Genomic DNA, 22,802 nt, shown 5'->3' on the forward strand with positions numbered 1-22,802 from the left:
GATTATATAATTAACTACAGCCACACTTTTGGAGTTCATTGACAGTTTTATCATATAATTTCCAAGTACTTTTCAGATCATTTGTGGCCAACAAAACAGATAAATATGATAAATATAAATATTTTTTAAATGTTTTAATATAGTAAATTATCGAATAGAATATATTTTATATTATTTATATATTATAATGAATATTTAATGTAATAAACTTACAACTTTTTAACTAAATATTACTATATTAAAACATAATATATACATATACTATACATTTTAGATTTAATTATACATCTAAACCAAAGCCAAACTTTTGGATTACATTAAAATGATATGGTAAAATTGTCAAAGTACCTTTCATATGATTTTTGGCCAACATAACAGATAAATCTAGATTTTAGATAATATGAATTATTAAAAAAGCTTTAATATAGTCAAATTTAGAATATTATATATTGAATATGATTTCTATATTATAATAAATATTTAATGTAATCAATTATTAATAAAATATTACTATACTAAAACATAATATAATGTATAAAATAAAATGTATTAGACTCTTACATAGAATAAAAGGCTTAAAGTATCTTTTTTTTTTTTTACGTTGTTCCCATTGCACAGTTTGCTACATAATTTTCCTGACTTTAGTTCATTGACATACTGACATGTGACTGATTATGATGAGATCTCTCTCTGTGTGTGTGTGTGTGTGTGTGTGTGTGTGTGTGTAGATTTGTGGGTAATGTGAGTGGCTCCGCTGTGCTGTGGCGAGTAGGTGAGGCTGGTTATGAGCAGTGCTGTGTTACAGATGGTACAATCATGTGGTTTCAGCAGAGCTCAGATGGCCTGGTGCTCCCTGACCAGTCTCTGCCATTCGGACACAACTACTTCCTCGGTAAGTGTGTGTTTTCAAACATGTGTATGTGCCTGCAACATGGAGAAATATATACTGTATATACACACACACACACACACACACACAAATGTTTGTTTTTGTGAAAAGTGGGGACATCCTATAGGCGTAATGGTTTTCATACTGTACAAACTGTATGTGCTATTGCCCTACACCTAAACTTAGCCCTTACAGGAGACTGTGCATTTCAACTTTCCCCAAAAAAACCTCACTCTGTATGATTTGTAAGCATTTTGAAAAGTGGGGACATGGGTCAATGTCCTGAAAAGTCACCTTCACCTTGTAATGCCTGTGTCATACCTGTGTCAATTTATGTCCTCATTTGTCACAAAAATGCGCGCACACACACACACACACACACACACACGTTACGAGAAATTATTTGCTTCAAATTGGGACTTTGCCTTTGAAACATCCTTGTGCATAATGTCTGTTTCCAACTTGTTTGCAATTCAGAATTTTTCCAGATGCATTGATGAGTGTTGCGAGTCTTTTATTTGACCCTGTCTGGTTCTGTGAGCCAAACAATGTCTGTCCTTGTGGCATTGCTGTGTATCTGTGTTTGTGTGTGTGTGTGTGTGTGTGTGTGAGTGTGTGTGTGTGTGCACTTGTCTGTTTATGTCTGGTTATGAGAGGGAGAGAGAAGACGCTGTTGTTGTCGTAGCAGATGTTAGAAAATATCAGGACCTAAAGCTAAAAGGAAATTGTGCTTTGTAGGTTTATAGTTGCATAAAAAAATATCCACAATATTATTAAAATTTAATGACATGGATTTTCTTTGTATAATAAATGAGAATCTAGATGTGTCTGGGTTAAGTCAGGCAAAACAGGTAGTTACTGTAGTACAAAAAAAGCTTTAATATAATAAAATATTATATATATTATACAGTATATGTATGTATATATTAGTTCTGTCAAATGATTAATCGTGATAAAGTTTTGTTTACATATATATGTGTGTGTACTGTGTATATTTATTATGCATATATAAATACACACCCATGCATGTATATATTCAAGAAAAATATCTTACATTTATATATTAAATATATTTATATTTAATATAAATTATATTAATATAAATATATACATGTAAATATTTTCAAAATATAATACTGTATGTGTGTATATTTATATATACATAATAAATATACAGAGTACACACACATATTTTATGTAAATAAAAACTTTTATTTTGGATGGGATTAATCATTTGACAGCACTAGTGTACATACACACACACTATTAATTTTATATATATATTATTAATATATATATATATATATATATATATATATATATATATATTAAATTAAGGTCTCACATTTATTGAAATGCAATGATAAAATTCTCCCTATAAAGTTATTACATTTTTTAATTATTAAAAAAAAAACAAAATATATATATATATATATATATATATATATTTATTTATCTTTTAAAGATTTCTTATAGTAACTGTTAATTGTGCATTTACCATCTTTGAATAACTAACTAACTGAAGACATAAAACACAACAGCCAAGCTTAAAACAATCAGAACACATTAGCACCTGCATAGCAACAACCTGGCAAGCACTCCAGTGGCTCACACTTTCTTTGAAAAAAGTTAAAAAGGTTACTTTCTATTACAACTATGGACATTTTTGTTGATCTCTCTCAATGTAGGTGGGCTGCACGTTGGTGCACCCTCTGGTCCGGAGGTCACTTTGAGGCTGCATCTCAATGTAAAAACCAATAACTGTATGGAGCCCGGCAGTGGATTCAGCGACCCACGATGCTCTGGGAAAGGAAAATGCATCACCCAGTCCTCTGTGGTAATGATCTCAGATCATAATACGTATTATTTGTTCTCATATTTTCTCTTTTTGGAGAACTGAAAGGCCAGTATTACAACCCTGGATCTGAGCTGCTGTTTTTCTTTCCGAAGTGTTGATATAATAGTTACGTTTGTGTGCTTTCTGTCCAGAGTTTCTGTGAACATTTGATGATGTGTGTTTAAATGTGAATCACAGGACACATTTTACTGCCAGTGTGATGATGGGTATTCTGGGATCTTCTGTGAGGAGTTTGACGCATGTCACTTGAAGCCCTGTGAGAACAACGGCACCTGTACTGACCTCAGACAGAGAGATGAAGGACAAAACTACACCTGTACCTGCCAGCCAGGTGTGTGAGCTTGTGTGTGTTTGAGTCATTCTCAGAATTACTATGATAGAAATAACAGAGTTTTGATAGGGTTTCTTAGTTGTATTATTTGTGTTTTGACTGGAATATCACATTTGATATCAAAAATACAATAAAAAACAGTACTATTGTGAAATATTATTACAATTTAGAATAACTATTTTCTATTAGAATATATTGTAAAATGTAATTTATTCCTGTGATCGAAGCTTCATAACTCCAGTCTTCAGTGTCACATGGTCTTCAGAAAACATCCTTACATGCTGATTGGCTGTTCAAGAAAATATGTATTGTTATTATCAATTATGAAAACAGTTGTGGTGATTTCTTTGAGAATTTTTTCTAACCAATATAGTTGCCAATTATTTGTATGTTTCTATGTCCTTTAACTGATATTCAGAACTGATATTATTTTATGTTTTGCTTCAGTTTTTATTTAATTTCATCTTCAAATCACAACAATAAAAAAAACTTATTAAAACAATTAAACAAAATAAAAAACTAGCTTCAACAGTAATATTAACAACATATAATCTAAATTGACTAAATTTCTATATAATTTCTACGTATATAATCTACGTTTAATGCTTTCAGATGGAGAACAATCATAAATGACAAGGGAGTCTATCAGTTTTGCTCAAATGTAATTACTGATTTTTGATTAATAGAAAGATCAGAAGAACAGCATTTAGTGTTATTAGTTTTGCTGTAAAATTACTTTTCCCTAGTTATTTCTACATAAACATCAAGTATTTATATTAAAAAGATTAAAAATCACTTACAATGTGCATTTCTTCATTGAAATAAATTCAAAATATTAACATGAAATATCTCTGAGTATTTGCATAACAGGAATAGAGTCCTTATGAATAGTGTATATATGCATGTGCTGTCTTGTGTCCGTTTTTGTGAATAATGGAGGTTAACCTTGGGCAGAGCACAGAGCTTTAATGCTCTGATGATGCTTTAAATGGAAAGATAGGGCAGGGGAAGAAAATGGAAAAGGAAGAACATAATAAAGTTTGAACAAGAGACATTGAAGCTCGAGGATTTGTGCCTTTGATCATGTAAATTAAGATTATTTTGAGCCTGTTATTTAAAGCCTTCCAGAAGAAACAACTGTGCGTTTTTAAGAAATGCTGTCATGGACATGCTGATTGCAAGGCATATCTGTTAATATCTAGTGGAAGTCATGCAAGCACACAAACAAACACTGTTTACTTGTCACGCTTTACCAGGAAGCAAGGAAACACGGAACGAGGAGACGAGGAATTCTCAAACAGGAGTCTTTAATAATCCAGTGGGGAACATAGGAACACATGGGATAACGTTCAAGAACCGACAAACAGTAACTGAATGGACAAGACCTTAAATACACAGACAATTAGGGAGGAAGACGAGACACACCTGGAATTAATTCACCAGTCAACGTGAGGGAAAAACTAGGTCACAGAACACATGGGGAGCAAAAACAGGTCCATAATCCTGACATTATGCCCCTCCCGGAAGGTGCATCCTCGCACTGTAGAAACATCCAAAGGGGAGTTGGGGGTGGGAACTTGGGAGGCGGCTCAGGAGGAGGACGGACACCCGGGAGGGGGCCAGCAGACAAAGACCAGGGGAGCGACAGAGGAGGAAGGAGCCAGGGAAGAGACAGGAGGGACCCAGAGCAGGAGGAGCACAGCTGGACCCAGGCCGCAGCCATGATGTTGGCCCACGGTGGAATTGACGGAGAAAGGAGCCATGGAGGAGGAATAGCCACCGACTCCATGGGGCCGACCAATGGTGGTGGAGCAGGTGGAGGAGGAGCCCGAGGCGGAGAGCCAACGAGCCAGGGGGATGCCGAGGATCCAGGGGGCCAGGGTGGATCCAAGGGCTCTGGCGACCGAGGTGGAGATCCGGAGATCCGCAGCAGAGCTGGCGGGAGGAAGGAGCCCAACAGAGCCGGTGGGACGGAACGACGATGCGCAGCCAGAGGAGAGGAGTCCAGAGGCGATGGCGGGTCGACGCCCGACCAAGACAGAGCCGGAGGGACGAGGGAGCCCGGTGGAGCTGGTGGATCAAAGGGTGAAGGTGGAGGCGAGGGAGCTAGGAGCTGAGGTGGAGCCGCTGGGTCTACGGGCCAAGGCGGAGTCCGGGCCTCGGAGGTGAGGGATACTCCAGCCCCGGCGACGCTGGAGGATGGCAGACCCGCGGGGCCCACACAGTACAGATAGTGGGCTGAGGGCGAGCTGAGAGGCTGCCAGATGACAGCAGTGGAGGAGGCAGGAGAGGGTGGGAGGGCGGGCATTTTCGAGGAGCGGGCACTGGAGAATCGGGAGCCCCCTCAGGGCTGGACAAGGGAACCAGAGACGAAGGAGGGCTGGACGGGACCAGCGGGGATGACGGAGATAGGAGAGGGGGCAGTTCGATCTCCAGATCAGTCTCCAAGGTCTATCAGATTCCCCTCCATGTCCAGCAATCCCAGATGTATAATCAGCGCACCCTCAGCCAGGGTGCAGGGGGTGGAGCTCCACGCTCACACCGTCCACGGCTGGCTCCCTCGTGGTGGGCACTGACGCCGGCTCTCGCACTTGATCTGACGTGTTGGGCTCAACTTCCGGGACGATCTTCCGCTTAATCGCTCGATCGTAGCAGGGAATGGCTCTCCGTCATCGGTGGGCTCGGGCTGATGCTCCGCACTGTGGGGAGATGGTGGGCTGAGCTCTGGGTCTGGAGTGGATCTGGCGAGATCATCCTCAGGAGAGACGGTGAGGGGCAATCCATGGGCAAAACGGAAACAAAAAACACTGGGTGAAACACGGAAACAAAAATTGAGGGAGTACACGGAGGTAGCTGTTTTAGGTCAGTTCTTCTGTCACACTTTACCAGGAAGCAAGGAAACACGGAACGAGGAGACGAGAAATTCACAAACAGGAGTCTTTAATAATCCAGTGGGGTACATAGGAGACACAGGAACACATGGGATGACGTTCAAGAACCAACAAACACTAACTGAATGGACAAGACCTTAAATACACAGACAATTAGGGAGGAAGACAAGACACACCTGGAATCAAATAAAAAATCAACGTGAGGGAAAAACTGGGTCACAGAACACATGGGGAGCAAAAACACAACAAAAACAGATCCATAATCCTGACATTACTGTTCCGTCCATTTTTGTAAGAGGTGAGAGCACAGGAGGGCATAAATTATGTTAATTAGTGGTGTTGTAAGAAAAGCAGCCAGTTTGCTTTGGCCAACTGATTGTTTTTGGTTTATAACTGAAGGCTTTGTTCGATTTTTTTATTTTTTATTTTTCTCACTGTTTTAATCTGAATTAAAAAAACAGATTGTGTTTACTTTGTATTTTTTATATGTACTTTGTATACTTTATGGTGTGTGTGAGTCAGGTTTTCTTAACATTATAAGGACTAAATGTTCCCACAAGGATAGTAAAACCTGAAATTACCAATAACCCCCATATCGAAAATAGCTTAATAAACATACTAAATCATGTCTTAATGAAAAAGTAAAAAATGTAAAAAAAAAACTAGTGTTTTAGTTCAATATAAAAACAGTAGAACTCAAAGGAAAGTTCCAACCAAAAAAAAAAAGTTTGCTTGTGTAACCGATTACAAAAAACTGATATGCAGACTTTTTTACTATAAAAATCATGCAAACACAACTAATTCCCTAGTTGTGTATAATTACGCATTGCCAAACATCATCTGAGGATCCGATATTACAATATCGATATTGGATTAAGGAAAAGTCACTGAAACCAATTATTGGCCAATCTATAGTTTGTATGATCCATTTAAATTGAATGTGTTTTTAAATTCCGATGTGTTATGGCAAACTGAGATAATACAATCTGTGTGTGTTTTGAAGGAGATGTCAGTCATTCAAAGATAGTAAAACCTAAAAATCATCGAAAAATCCCCATGAGGAAAACATCTTAATAAACATGCTAAATAATGTCTTAAGTTTTTTTTCTGAGGTTTCTTTAGCTCAATATAAAAAGTTCCCATCAACTTGTGCTTGAGATTGGCCAATAGAGATTTTTGTTGATAACCGAAAACAATGCCGATTGTTTGTATGTTTGTCTGAAAATTGATATGCAAAATTTATATTTATTTTATGTTTAAAATAACTAGTTCCCTAGAATAATTATACATTGTCATACAGTACATTGTGGGTGGATTCGATATTACAAAACCGATATTTTGGATTAAGAAAAAAAGTGATTATCGGTCACTTTAAACAATTATTGGTCAATCTCTAGTTTGTATGATGCATTAAAAATTTTATGTGTTTGTCAGTGCCGATGGCCTCGTGAGCAGCACGCCGACATGTAGCATAATTACATTTCGGGTGTCCCGAGTTCGAGTCCCGGCTCACGGACCTTTTACCGATCCCACCCCCCTCTCTCTCACGCACATTGCTTCCTGTGCTACTGTCCTATCTAAAAAAATGGGCATTAAAAAAAAAAATTAATGTTTAAAATTCAGATGTGTTATTGCAAACTAAAATAATACAATCTGTGTGTGTGTTTTGAAAGAGATCTTTGTCAGTCACTGTCATTCAAGAATAGTAAAACCTAACAATCACCAACACACCCAGGAAGAAAACATCTTAATAAACATGCTAAATAATGTCTTAATAAAAATGCTGAATGCAGTTTTTGTGTAGCTTAGTTTTAGGGATGAAACTATCTTTAGCTCATCATAAAAAGTTCCCATCAAAAACTTCTTAGACAGCTTAGTGGCCTTGGTGTTAGTAAGCATATCTTGGAACTTGTGTATAAATCCATTGTCGAAAGTGTTGTAACCTTTCATCTTTCTGCCTGGTATGAGCATCTAAATTGCAGACTCCAGAACAAACTTTCCAGAATTTTATCCATGACAAATAAGTTAATTGGCAGGCCTCAGAACCATTAACTTACATGTAGATAGGACAAAGAAGGAGGCGAGAGTTATTCTTGCAGATAGTTCTCATCCTCTTTTCAGCCAGTTTGAGCCCTTGAAGTCAGGTAGACGTTATAGAGTTCCTCTAGTAAATAAAAATGTGTTTAAGAGGTCACAAATGCCTTTATCCCAAATGCAATTAAAATCATTAATTCAGCAAGTGTTTAATCGAACAGTATGTACGGCATGAACTGTATCTTTTTATTCTCTTTTATGTAATATGCGTAACGTGACTAATGATTGTGATTTTATTTTACTATGTCTGTTGTTACTACTTGTGTTGTGCTGGTGAGCCAAAGACAGTTTTCCTCTCAGGTGGACAATGAAGTTTTACAATACAATCTAATATTACAAAACCGATATACCATTAAGGAAAAGCAATTATTGGTCGCTAAAACCGATCATCGGTCAATCTCTACTGTGTATGAAATACACATTAATATTTAATTTAAATACACAATATTTTTAATTTGTTTTCAAAGTCAGATATGATATGGAAAATTAAGATTGTAATACAATCTGTCTGTGATGTAGGTTTTGAGGGAGACCGTTGTCAGTCGTTGGTGGATTACTGTGTTTCTGGACCCTGCAGGAATGGAGCCACTTGCTCCAGCAGCCTTGAAGGACCTCACTGCTATTGTGCTGAAGGTACTTATTTATAGCCTCCTCTCATGAAATCATGTCTGACACGATCAAATCTGTTGTGTGCTTGTCTCGGTGTGTATGGTTGCAAGTGTATGTGTGTGTTAAGCTTGAATCGTCCTGATTCGAGCTCTATTTCTGTTCCTTCTCCTCTTGCTCTCTCTAAGTGTGTCAGAGAGTGGCTTATTTTAAACTCTCTTCTTTTCTTCCAATTAATCGTGAAACACAGCCCAGTGCCGCCCTCTCTCTCAGGAGGACTGTACCTTCAGCGCTGGCTCTCTCTCTAACCAGGGCACACTCTCAGTCAGCAGATAGAACAGGGACACAACCGTTTCTGCTTCCTGAAGAAGCACTAGAAACAGACTAGAAAGGAAATTTGATAGGAGTCCCTTGAACTTTGGTGGCAGAAATGCACTCGTAGGCTGAAATATTAATCTTGCGGTGTGAACGGGCACCGTAAGCCACCGACTGAAACACAAGGAACGCTGAAACAATAAGGAAAGTGGCACCATTAGCACATTCCTAATTAGTGTGGTACCGCTCAGGGTACGGCTTGAAATATTTCAACAACTACGTGAGGCAGTTAATAGCTATTTCAGCATCTCAAGGCTAAACCATCCATTCAAACTCTGGATGGTAATAGAAACGACCGCAAACAGCAATGAAAGGCATTCAGTTGAAATCTAACCTTTAGTACCATTCGAAACATGCAAGACATAGTTCACTCAAAAATGAAAATTCTTTCATTATTCTACATGTTGTTTTAAACCGGTATGCTTTCATTATTTTAACTTCTACAAAGTCGCTTTCCAGAGCTGTCACCCTTTCTTCTCTTCTCTGTTGAAATGAGCTACTATCCTTCACCCAAACTGCTGAAACCATCAACTTTAAAGAAGTTTTCTGCTTTCAAGAAGCAGCTGAAGAATCCTTTTTCGACCAGCAATTAACCACTCTACAACCCTAAACCAATTAACTCTTCTTCCTCTTCTCTGCATATCTCCCCTGCTCTGCCTACTGTACCTCTAGCTTTCTAATAAACGCGGCATTGTATACTGTGAATGATGCAAAATTGGTTATTCTCCTCTATTGTAAATGTATTCGTTCAGTGAAACACAATAGGATGATTTTTTCAAAGCAGTTTATCAAACAATCACAGTTGGTAATATTCGCATTTATGAATCGCCATAAATGCACTTTAAAAGTAGTCCAAATTACTCATGCACTATGTTCCAACTCTCTATACAACAGATTTGTGTAAGACTAAAAGTCTAACATTTAAATCATTCACTGCATGTCTTCCCCTTCAATGAAGCTCTCAAATGAAATATGGTACTAGTTGTGTGATGTTTGATGTCAGTGAGGTTTGGTCATGAGACACATTACAACAAAAATGTTTTTTGATAAAATTGATATCAAAATTGACATTGATTTGAGCTTACATGTAGGTTTGACTTCAGAAAAATTAAATAGTGCACAAGTTAAATGGACGACTGGTTTGTATGATGTGAGGTGCTTTTTTTGCTGGAGCTTCACAGTCATGATTATTATGATCTGTCCTAGTTTCACCTTTTGTGTTCCACAAAAAGAAAGAAAGAATGAAAGCATATGGGTTTGGAACGACATGAAATGGCATGAGGATAAATAAATAATGCATTTTCAATTTTGGGTGAACTATTCCTCTAATACTGGCAGTGAAGCACATTCATGTTGGCTCTGTCAGGCTGTGAGAGTTTCATTAAGATAATGCATGAAAGCGCTTCCGTAAGGGAAACTGTGGGCGGATCAGCGCACTGAGCTCTATTTCTCTGTGTGTGATTGACATTTATTGGGGGGATCATAGCCTCCAAGCTTGTAATCTGCTGGTGCGTGCATGTTACTAAGAGGAGACTACAAATGCACAAAAACAAACATACACTGTACACAGAATTCAGTTTTTTTACTGACTATTTTAGCAAACAGCTGATAAATGCAAAGGAAAATCCTCCTGATCTGAACCCAGTCGAACTTTATTATTTATTTATTTAACGTATTTTATTTTTTTCCAAATTCCGTTTTTCTGTTTGAAAGTTTCATTGGTACAACCCTCCCCACTCTCTAAGAACTGTACTTATCCAGAGTGAGCAAAAGGGCTGGCAAAATCACTCTGGACCCCTCACATCCAGCACACTCCCTCTTTGAACAGTTACAGAGCTCTGTGCACCAGAACGACCAGACACAGGAACAGTTTCTTCCCTCAGGCAATCTACATCACAAACAGTTAAATGTTCTACCCACTGTGCAATAAAACAGGTCAGATTTGGTAGCTGAGAGGTGAATAAAAAGACATCTCTTGCTTTATCCGATTCGACCCCAGGTAGTCTTTGATGACATTTTGTTGATTTTTACTGTGGAGTAAGGCAGGCCCTTTCACCTCCCCACAGAATAACTCACGGTAACTCTGTATCCAGCACAACACTGGGCCAATGTCTCTTACAAACTTCCACTTTATGTCCTCTTGGCACTCCGGTTAAAAATACAGAATATGTGTGTGTTGGTCCACTAAATATTTGTCATACTAAATAGTATTTACCTCATCATTTTGCATACAAGAATATTTATGATTTTAAACCACAAAAATCAATAACTACAGTATCTAGAGAAATGCTCCCACCACTCCTCCATACCTTTCTTTACTGTTGAAACTGCAGCAGGAACCCCTCTACCCAGCAGAACTGCTCTGCATCAGGCTAGGACCAAAAATGCGTAGAATGCTGTAAAACACGACAAACAAACATTGACAATCATTATGTGATCTTTCCATTAATATAGAATAATACAAAGATAATTTGTCACAAACAGAGTTATCCAGCAATTCATAGTGAAATGATGTGGTTTCTCAACCAAGTTACTGTGCAAGGGTACTGTGATCAGTGTATATCATTAAAAATATCATATGTAAGTGAGTGTTTTTTTTTGTGTGTGTTATAAAAAATTGCACATTCAGTCAACATTCATTTTATGTTGTAAGAATCAGTGCACTGAATGTGCATTTTTTTTTATTAACCCTTTTTTTATAATACATAACACTCTTACCTATACACACTCTATCCCTCTCACATATGTATTTACCTCTCCCCACACACATGATATTTTTAATGGCACTGATCACAGAACCCTTGCACAATATCTTGGTTGAGGAACCACATCATTTTTACTTTCTTGCTGGATAACACACACACACACACACACACACACAAACATGCATACATATTTATATGTTAGTGATATCTAAGTAATAACGTGCCTGTGTACAGTTGAAAACACATAAGCATGCTGAACTGTTGTTTATACATGTACACATTCAAGTTGTCAACGTTTTAAGTCTTCGTAAAGACTAAAGATTTGTTTTTTTTTACTTACCAACACAGCAAACTTTGTTTTTTTTTTTAGCGGTTTGCAAACAATTCGACTTATCTGCTTATTGATGCTTCTTCCTGTTTCAAAATAATAAGTATGTGACGTATTGGACAAAGGCGTGGCTTGTGACGTCACGCTTGGATGTGGGCGGGGTTGGATGTCCACCGCAGGCTGCAGCGAGACGCTCCTCCAATTATCTTGCTTGCTTTACTTAGTCTACTTTTTGGAATATATGACCCAAATAATAATTTTCACCGGATATTGTCATCTCAACAAGTAACTTACAAGTCTGCCACGTTTGCTCTGACCAACTGAGGAAAAAAAGCATTAACATAAATCGCGCTACAAATGGTGATTTAATCTAACGATCGGTTAGCTCATATCACATCAAACCGTGCAAAGTATTATTATCGTTATACTTTATTCTCAAATTACACATCAGCATTGAGTGACTATGAGTATAGTGTGTATTAACGTGTAGATTTCAATTTCTGTACATTCTAATGTAATTGTCATATCATTAGAAATTTCATTTTAAGAAATTCTTTTAACCCAAAAAATAAATGATGCTCCCTTCGAACTGGTTGTTTTTAATCTGTAATCAGAAGCACATTTAAAACTGGAATATAATTTAATTGAATTCACATGTGTTTCATAAACACTTAATACTTTCTGGATTACATTCCTCCATTAAAATTATAAATTGAATTATTCCAGCTGCTGTGAGAAAAGGCTATAAACCAGGGGTAGGCAACGTCGATCCTGGAGTGCCGCTGTCCTGTAGAGCAGAGGTCTTCAACCCTGTTCCTGGGGACCCACTATCCTGAAGAGTTTAGCTACAACCCTAATCAGACACACCTGAAGCAGACAATCAAGCTCCTCAAGACTGCTTGAAAATTGCAGGCAGGTGTGCTGAAGCTGGTTGGAAATAAACTTTCCAGGAGAGTGGGTCCCCAGGAGCAGGGTTGAAGACCTCTGCTGTAGAGTTTAGCTCCAACCCTAATCAAACACACCTGAACAAGCCAATCAAGATCTTCAGAATTACTAGGGCTACAGGCAGGTGAGGTTTTTTTCAGGGTTGGAGCTAAACTCTGCAGGACAGCGGCACTCCACTGGCTGGTTATGTACTTGCTCAAATATTGATTGCGGATCCTTTTAACAAAAAAAAAAAAAAAAAAAAAGTTATGGACTGCAGCTTTTAGTTAAACTGAACTTTTTTTTTTTGGATGGGTTGTTGTGAAGATCATTTGGTTTCCGTTTCTATATGATATGATGATAGTTTTTCTCAAAAAAAAAAAAACTAAAATGCTAATGAAGTGACTAGAGCAGTTCTAGAGGTTGTTTATGTTCTCATCTACTCATATACTGAGGCAGCAGAGGCTGAAAACACGTTTTATGACTGGATTCCACGATTCCGTCCACATTTTCTTCATCTTGGAAATCATAGGTCCCTACATTGTTTTTTTTTTTTTTTTTTTTCCTGTCAAATAAGATCTCATCCCTGTTCACAAGTTGTTCTCATCTGTAAATAGAAGATGTTCTCTCAAGTTCTTCATGTCTGTAATTTTCTATAGTGGTTATTGAGGTGACGTCTACATGAATCGGATCAAATTAACTGCATCAGACTCAAACTGGTTTCTTTATGCAATACTGCACATAATCGTCTCTTTCTCTCTGTTAGGTTATCAGGGTGCCATGTGCGAGCAGAAGATTGATCCCTGTGCTTCTGGGCCCTGCCACAATAATGCCAGCTGCTCCCCACAGGGTGCTGGTTTGGGCTTCAGCTGTACCTGTCCTGCAGGTTTTACCGGACCCACCTGCGCCCAGCTAGTGGACTTCTGCGCCCTCAACCCATGCGCTCACGGCATCTGCCGCATCATCGGCACTAGTTATAGGTGTCTGTGTGTACCAGGTGAGGATCTCGTTGGCCTATGCTCGTAGCTGTGTCTCTCCCTCACGTTCCCTCCAACTATGTCTGGTTGCCATGGCAACTGCCTCCTGTGTATTGCGTGCTCAGACATCATTGTCTGTGAAGTGTGACTGCACCAGCTGTGCAGCCGGATCAGTCTATCCACTGATATCACCCCGCTTTTGATAACAGGTATCCGATGGGACCTAAACATTCTCCGGTGGGATTGCAAGTAATGCTCAATGGGATGGCACTATGAAGATGATACTTCTGACGACAAATGCCCATTCCGGTGGGATTGCTGAGATTTGCACACTCAGTAAACACAAAATGATCCTCAGCGAAACAAATGATCAATTGATTTAATGGCAGCATTCTCGGCCCGGGATACTAATTAGTGATGTTTGCAAAGTAAAAGGCCAAAATTTACTCTATTTTTTACACATGTCCAGAGCATGATGTGTCCATGACGTAAATTTAATTATCAGCATAGAATGCATGTACTGTTTAAGCACAGCCCAAACCTTGCACATTCTATTTCCTCAGCTAGCTTGAGGTTTTTCCACTAATTAGTTTGTCCACAACACTGGTCCCAACTTTTGTTTCCCAGCATGTCTTGATAAGCGTTTGTGTGAAAGTTTTAAGAAATACCCATAACTCGAATTTAAACAAGTAGAAATATATTTTTATCGCTCATAACTTCTGAAGAGAAATAGCACAGACACTGGATGAGGATGAGACTTTCTAGTGTGCATATGTCAAGCGTTTGTGTTCCAGCACACAATGAAATGGAGTTTATGTAAATTTCAGTATCATCATAGTATTCATGTACTGCACGATCACAGCCTGATTTTTCTAACCGCACACACTCCGTACGTTCAGCTTGCATATGCACACAAATTTTTTTGCACTAATTAGTTACAAAGTGGTAGTATGGCTGTCAAATAAAAAATAGAATTTTGATTATTCCTCAAATTTAAAAATAAAATCCACATTTGAATATATTTTTTTCCATCCCACTGCATCTCATACTCCGTGTGATTGGCTTTCTTCATTTTGTTTTAAACTATGCATGATGGTTTTTTGTTTATAATTGTTTAAGCAATTGTTTTGCTCGATGCGCCCTCTTGTGGACTCGGGAGGGAAGCCAATAGCTTTTTCACCCTAACTGAAATTATACCTTTTAAATTCGAACATAATTCGAATATTGATAATATTTTAGTGCAAAATTCGAATTTAGTTTTTCAGCCATTTTGACATCACTAGGTGGCAGCACTGGCCTATGCTAATAATTTATGTACTATTTGTATACAGAAGTATACTTAAGGCTTAATAAAAAAAAAAAAAAATGATGTGAAAAAGTTGTTCCACAAGGTGGTGACACTGTCCTGGCCCATTGTTTCACAGCCAAAAAAAAAAAAGAAAAAAAAAAAACAACTGTGTGCGAGATGGAGTGGAACTTGGAAAATGTTTGCGAGTGCTGGTGGTGCGAGATACCTAAAACTTTACGGGTACATGACAACTATGTCCAAAAACTGAGAATTTTTCAAAATGTTGTGTACAAATGACTTATTTATCAAAATGATCACCATTCACATGGAACTGCGAAACAACTTAAATTGCTGTATTATTCATGCCAGGCCAGTAGTTGGTGATGTCACTTTGTAAAGTAATCATAAATGCTGTATACTTTGAAATGCTCTGTGTTTTACTTTGATCTTTAGCATCACTACTTCTCTTACTTGGGGTTAGCGATTTAAACAGATCCCTCACTCCAAGTTTTAAACTTTGATATCCTGGAAACCCCAACTAAACTAAACACTGCTCTCTAGTGGCTCTCTAGGAAAATTTAAGGTGAAATGCATAAGCTTAAGTTCTAACGACCACATCTATGACATGCTATTGATTGCTACAGACAATTTTGTGTTTCTCTATCTATTCTCTTAGGTTATCATGGTCTGTACTGTGAGGAGGAGTATAACGAATGCTTGTCTGCTCCCTGTCAGAATTATGCCACATGCAGAGACCTGATCAATGCCTATGAGTGCATCTGTGCCCCACAGTTCACAGGTGTGTTTCATGCACTTGGATTTAAAAATGTCAGTAAAAATTACGCGTGATTAATGTGTCGTGGGTTATTTCAGGTAAGCACTGTGAGATATATAAGGACCCCTGTCTGAAGCTCAGGTGCCAGAATGGAGGACGCTGTGAGAGTGGAGGGAGAAATGCATCCTGTGTCTGTCCACCAGGATATATGGGTGAATATTAGTGGTTGTTTACATTTGTATGATATATTTGTGCCTTTGGCTGGGTTCGGAACAACATATTATCATACTTCTACTACTTCTAATATAGGGATTTTGAATAGAATCCACAGACCTCTAAATATGATCATACTAGTGCAAGGGACAAGGATTTTAAAAGGCAGCTATATATGTTCATGTATAAAGGCCCAATTTATACTGTGAAAAATATATATTGTGTAAAATATTATTTGGTAAATATTTAGTTTCTAATAATTAGGTAAATATTTAGCAATATAAATAAAAGCGTTAGGATACTTTTTTTTTAACCTGTAGTACTGTACAGTTAGATGCAGTTCTTATTAATTTACATTATATTTTTGTTTATTTTTAATTGTAATCAACTTTTTATTTTGTGTAATGTATTTTTTTTTTTTGCTATACTGTTTGTTTGTTTAAATTTTATTTATTTTTTTTAATAAAAACATTTATTATAATCAACTTTTTATTTTGTGTAATCTTATTTTTATTATTTAATTTTACCTTTTTTTTTTTTTTTTTATACTGTTTTTCTGTAAGCGTTTTCACGCTCCCCCTAGCAGTCCCCCAGTTGGAAAATCCATAACCTAATACATTTGCCAATGTAAGTGTGCATTATGGCACGCTTCACAATATACTGTATCCCACAATGCACTGCATTCAACTTGACTATCAGTTTCAAAAAATGTTATCACTATTGGATCGGATAGCCATTAAGACATTTTTACACAAATTGGATTAAACATGCAAAATATATGTATTTTTTATTTTCAAGATAGCTTGCTCTTGTATTGTTTTACATGTGTACTACACAGTATGCAGTATCTAGTATGCATTCCAAACATAGCCATTGTGTTCCCATTTGAGGGGAACGTTGATAGTAGGTTTGTATTCTGTCTCAAACACTTTTTTGTCTCTTTGTAGGTGAGAACTGTGAGGTTGACATCAACGAGTGTGAAAGCAACCCATGTCATCATGGCGGTACCTGCATCGACCAATCAAACGGCTACACCTGTCATTGCCCTCCCGGCTGGGTCGGCGGAAGCTGTGAGATCCGTGAGTTTACACCGGCCTTCTGACCTACAAACACTAACAGTTATTGCAAGAGGCGAAAGGAAATGCAACAGAAATTTTTTTTTATAATTGTTTTATTTATTACAAAAACATGATATAAAATTGTTCATGGGGCAGTGACTTAAAGGGACATGGTGTTCTTGCTCTGCTTGTGGCAGTTCAGTCATTTTTCCGTGACGACTTAGGCCTCAAGGACAGCGTTATGTATGCACAGGGGTAGAGAGCGGATCCTCTGAGGAATGACGTGCTCCTGCCTTTTATGGCAGCTGTGACTCTGCACCATTAGCTTCCTGTGAACCTCCTCACGCTCCGCCAGCTCACATCATTGTGGCAGCAGGGAGGGACAAGACGACTGTGACGTGCGAGGAGGCAGAGCCATGTGACTCTCTGAAATAACTGGCCATTCAGAGATTCTCAGGAATATCCCACTGTGTTTATGGGTGTGTGTATGACCTTGCTAGATGACGCTTGGTCTGTGGCTGTTATTAAAGCATTTCATCAGCTAGACTGCTGTTGTAAATATAAGGAACTGCATTTTCACCCAGAACCCCCTAGCAATGCCCCATCCAGAACACCCTGGCAACTTTATAAAATAAGTCCTTAGCAACCACATAGCATAGTGCAAGTTATTCTCAAGAAGACACCCATTCACACATTCTTTTCTCTCTTAATTTTCTCTCAGATCTGAAGTGGAAGATGGCTCAGCCGGTCGACTCGCTGACCAACATGCCGCGTCACTCTCTGTACATTATCATCGGCGCTCTGTGCGTGGCTTTCGTCTTGATGCTCATCATCCTCATCGTTGGTATCTGTCGCATCAGCCGTATCGAGTACCAGGGCTCCTCTCGTCACGCCTACCAGGAGTTTTACAACTGCCGCAGCATCGACAGCGATTTCAGCAACGCCATCGCCTCTATTCGCCACGCAAGGTAATATATTGTTTTTATATGCCTTTTTTTGTTTTCAACTATAAAACACAAAAGAAGATATTTTTAAAGAATGTTCAGTCTGCTCTTTATAACACAATAACAGAATATACATTTTTGGGTGAACTATCCCTTTAAGTTAAGATATTTTTGGTGAAATCCAAGAGCTTTCTGACCCTACATTGACAACATCACAACTGACATGTTCGAGGCCCAGAAAGGTAGCAAGGACATGCATCGAAGACTGACAGGGAAGAGAAGAAATTGTTGAATAAAGTCGTTATTTTAGTTTTCTTTGCACAAACAGTATTCTCATAGCTTCATAAAATGAAGCTTGAACCACTGACGTCACATGGACTATTTTATGGATGTCCTTAGGCTACTACTTCTGTGCCTCGACAGTGGTAGGACCCTTGATGTCTATGCAGGGTCAGAAAGCTCTCGGATTTCATCAAAAATATCTTAATGAATGAAGTTTTTATGGGTTTGGAACGACATGAGGGGGAGTAATTAATGACAGATTTTTCATTTTTGTAGGGCTGCAACAAATTATTATTTTGATAATCAATTAATCTAACGATTATTGGAACGATTAATCGTCTAATCAATTCTTTCACAGATTAAACATTAGGCTTTGATCGATTATTCAGCTTTTGCAGTTCGTTTAAATATTGAGTTATACAAATTCTATACATATAGAGCTGCTTTATAGCAAAAAATAAAAGTTGTAATTCTAACTGAAATCAGCACTGACACTGTTTCTCATGTTAAATGCTGTAAAGCTGCTTGCTTTAAAGCAGTCTATTGCATAAAGTGTTAAAAATAGAAATATATATACATGATGTGACTTTACTGCAGAGCTGGTGCAAACTTATCCACATCACTATGATCAGATGCTTTCTTAACAGCTGTTTTCTCACCGCTTTCATTTTTGTTGTGTGTTTATTTCATTACTGAGAGGAAAATGTGCAACACATATTTGCATATCTAAATGCTGGTCTCGGCAGCCCTGGGATGTTCGCTGAAAGTAAACCACTACTTGCTTATATCAAACTTAATTTAACCCTTAAGCGAAGTGAACTGTGCCGTGAGTATATCAGGGGGCTTTACACATGACATCATTTTTTGTTTGTAGTTTCGTAAAACATTCCTACTGGTTCGCTTTCGTTTGCATTTCTCATAAGCGTGTCTTCTTCTATTTGATTGCAGCCGAGAGAGCTGAATTACAGTCTTGTGCTACAGCACCACACTGGTCAAACCGCTTAGGCTCATGACATCAAACAACTATTTAACAACAAAAATGTCCTGTTCCTTTGTGTGTGTTACAGGTTTGGGAAGAAATCAAGACCAGCAATGTATGATGCGACTCCCATCAGTTATGAAGATTACAGCCCTGATGACAAGCCTTTAGTTGCACTCATTAAAACTAAAGATTTGTGAGGCAATACATCTGCATACATACACACACACACACCGCATACACACTGTTCCAGCCTTTAAAATGAGCAAATCCGTGCAGTATTTATTTCCAGAGAATAGATTTCAAAAAAATGAATCAAACCTTACAAAAACACTTTTGAAATTGATATATTTTATCATTGTAAACCATGAAGCTTTTAATTCATATCAGGCACTAGGAGTGCTGCACAGAATTAGTTAATGGAATAGTCCCAAACAAATGTGCTTTGTTTGCAGACGCAAATATTTTGTGGAATGTAAGTAGACGAATAACAAGCTACATTGCAAAATGTGTGAGAGAGGGGGTGTTTAAACGAACCCTTCCACCCTCCAGACTCTGATTACAAATATGATAGCAGCAATCCAAGCAAAAGCTTTAGCATTAGGAGTAATAGAGCTCATAGTACAGTTAAACTGTAACTTTATACAGACGAATTAAAAGATAAGACAATGTAGGTTGCCTTACTGGTGCATGGATAGTATCAGTGGTTCTGCATTACTCTGTAACCTTATGTACATTGTTGTTTGCTGTTTCTTTCTTCTCGTTCATTGTGGTCTCTTTTGTGTCATAAACTTGGTGTTAGCAAAGTCTTAAGATACCACTGTCCATGTGAAGGCAGCACAAGAAAGTGCTTTTAAAAGTAATATTTGGTGGTGTCATTTCAAGTAATAAACTAGGCCTCCTGATCTATATTTCATAGTGTTTTATGCAAGACTTCTCTGTTCCAGTACACCTGCAAAACTCCTTAAGTTGTGGTCACATTTACCGCTGCTCAGCAAAATTTTGCAGGCAAAATCCAGTACTTTCAAGAGGAATTTATGTGATTGGGAGTTTCCCATGCAGAGTTGATCATCCAAATTCACAGCTTTTGAAGGTGACTTCTGTGTGAGCTGTGTATCATACATCCCTCAACTATTGAAAATGGAAAATAGGATTTTTTTTGCATGCAAAATCTTGTTGAAATTTTGCAAATATGACCGCAAATTATCATGGAGAGTTGAAAAAAAAAAAAATTAATGCAAACTAGTGAGTCAGTTTAGACATACTGTAAAATGCCAATAACTATCAAGAATTTGCTCATAAACAATATGACAATACAAGAAAACTGAGTTTACATTTTTGGTTTAAACGTCAAAATGTAAACAGACGTGCATGTTTAATAACATGAATGCGTGAGAGCCATGGAAAATTCAAGAACTGAAAATGCTGCCTGTGTAATGGAAGTTTTAGGGAAAATAATGTGGACAAGTGGGAAAATTTGAAACTTTTAATCTGCACCGAATGTTTATTGGCATTGAAATAGACTTAAAAATAGCCTCCAAGAATAAGATTACCTTCCCCATTAGTATCTACTGAGACATTAGTGAGTCAGAGTATTGGAACAAGTGAAGCGTCTCTGACAGGTCCTCGAGTCTGGTTAAGACCGGTGTATTTCTGCCATGCGCTTCTGGTGTTCCTGCAACGGGTTCCAGCTCTTTCTCCCTCTCTTTCTCTTCATTTGCATCTGGCTGGAGTGGGACTCATAGAATGTTTTCATTCTTTCCATTACCCATCTCCCTTTCTCTCTTATCTTCTTTATCTGCTCCTACTTATACTCATTGTACTATATGGTTATCCTTTTGTTTAGTATATACAGGTAGAAGTTGGCCTCTGTAGCTGATCTGAGAACAGTTTTGAAGCTCTTTAATGCCTGAATTAAGGAAATGGTTTGCCTAAAACTGAATTTACCTCATGCTATTCCAAAACCACTTTTTCTTTCTTTTGAAAAACACAAAAGGAGTTATTTTGCAGGATGTCCAAGCTGCTCTTTTCCATTCAATGAAAGTACTGGAAAAAGCATCAAAACAGTTTTTGATGTTTTGATAAAACTGAACGATGAGCAGACTGAAATGCAAAATGCTCACCAAAAATCTCTGTTATAGCTTTCAAATCGTGTTTGTAAGTATGAAAACATTCTGCCTTAAGAAGCATTGTGCCATGTTGGGTTTGAATGATATAAAATAAAACTGGTTCAGGTTTCTTATGGCTGATCTCACTATTTGAATATTGTCAATTTACCAAAAGGGTGAATGAGATTTGGAAGCTATTTGGGAGACGTTTTGGCAGTTTTACTGTATTTTGTCCATTTTGGAGCTTGACCAAGGTATATCACCACTTGGACATTCTCCAAATATCCTGTTTTAGTGTTCTACAGAAGATCGGAAATGAACAGCATGAGGGCGAGTTTTAAGATTTAATCTTCATCTTTAGGTGAATGAACAGGTTGTGTCTAGGATCAGTACTAAAGGGAAGCTTCTAACCCGAGCACTGTTTTTGTTAGATAAAGATAACACCCATTTGGTTATATATGTGGAATGATGTATTAATAAAAGTTAAAGTGAAAGCCTAAAGCCTGTTTTAATGCTTGGATGTTTAACATATGATAAACGAGACGAGAGATACAATGAACCTTAAAAATACAAATCCTGATGGATGTTTCTAGTAATGAAAGTGATTAGTACATGTTGAAGGTATTTAATTGGAGATAAGGAAGCACTACATGTAACTTTATATCACAGGGAACAAGATGTTTTGGAAGATGCCGCACACATCAGACGTGTTTTCTTTATCCCAAAGAACAGATGGTAAGTCTCATATACGCACAAACACGCTTTATCTCTCCAAACAGTCCGAACTCATAACCACTTTTCCTGTAGTGTGCAAAGCAAACTTGACATTTGTAAAAGCATTCAGTGTTGCAATCGTGTCTCAAGATGAGAAACGCACACTCAGATGCAGACGGTAAGAGAGGATGTTTTTTCCACCGTCGGAATGCCTTTGACTGTCTGCGCATGGAATGTCCTCCAGCTGGCCGTGCCCTTATATGGAGTTCAAACGATGTCCTAGACCCTTCAGTGACCTTGTGTGGGCTCCAGATGTTCTGAAAGTAAACATCTGTAAGAATGGCGTACTGTGATAGGTGCTCTGGTCACTCAGAAGCCCCCTCACTGCAGGGAAGAAAGGAGACGGTTTTGATGGATTTGACCTCTGAGACAGACTAAAGTCCCTTTTGACCCTCTTAAGTGT

General features: G+C 37.9%; 1 protein-coding gene across 1 annotated transcript in view; it reads left to right on the forward strand.

Moving 5' to 3' along the window:
- Positions 1–22,123, forward strand: part of LOC306842787 (delta and Notch-like epidermal growth factor-related receptor) — a 29,850-nt gene extending 7,727 nt beyond the window's left edge. Inside the window, exons 4-13 of the mRNA XM_079373852.1 lie at positions 729–892; positions 2,578–2,726; positions 2,925–3,078; positions 8,583–8,696; positions 13,768–13,998; positions 15,943–16,065; positions 16,140–16,253; positions 17,202–17,333; positions 18,034–18,280; positions 19,606–22,123. Of these exons, the coding sequence (XP_079229978.1) occupies positions 729–892; positions 2,578–2,726; positions 2,925–3,078; positions 8,583–8,696; positions 13,768–13,998; positions 15,943–16,065; positions 16,140–16,253; positions 17,202–17,333; positions 18,034–18,280; positions 19,606–19,717 (1,540 nt within the window). The 3' untranslated portion in view covers positions 19,718–22,123. The remainder of the gene's footprint in view (positions 1–728; positions 893–2,577; positions 2,727–2,924; positions 3,079–8,582; positions 8,697–13,767; positions 13,999–15,942; positions 16,066–16,139; positions 16,254–17,201; positions 17,334–18,033; positions 18,281–19,605) is intronic.
- Positions 22,124–22,802: the final 679 nt, after the last annotated feature.

This window comes from Barbus barbus, assembly GCF_936440315.1.
Source record: "Barbus barbus genome assembly, chromosome: 23".
Classification (NCBI taxonomy): Eukaryota; Metazoa; Chordata; class Actinopteri; order Cypriniformes; family Cyprinidae; genus Barbus; species Barbus barbus.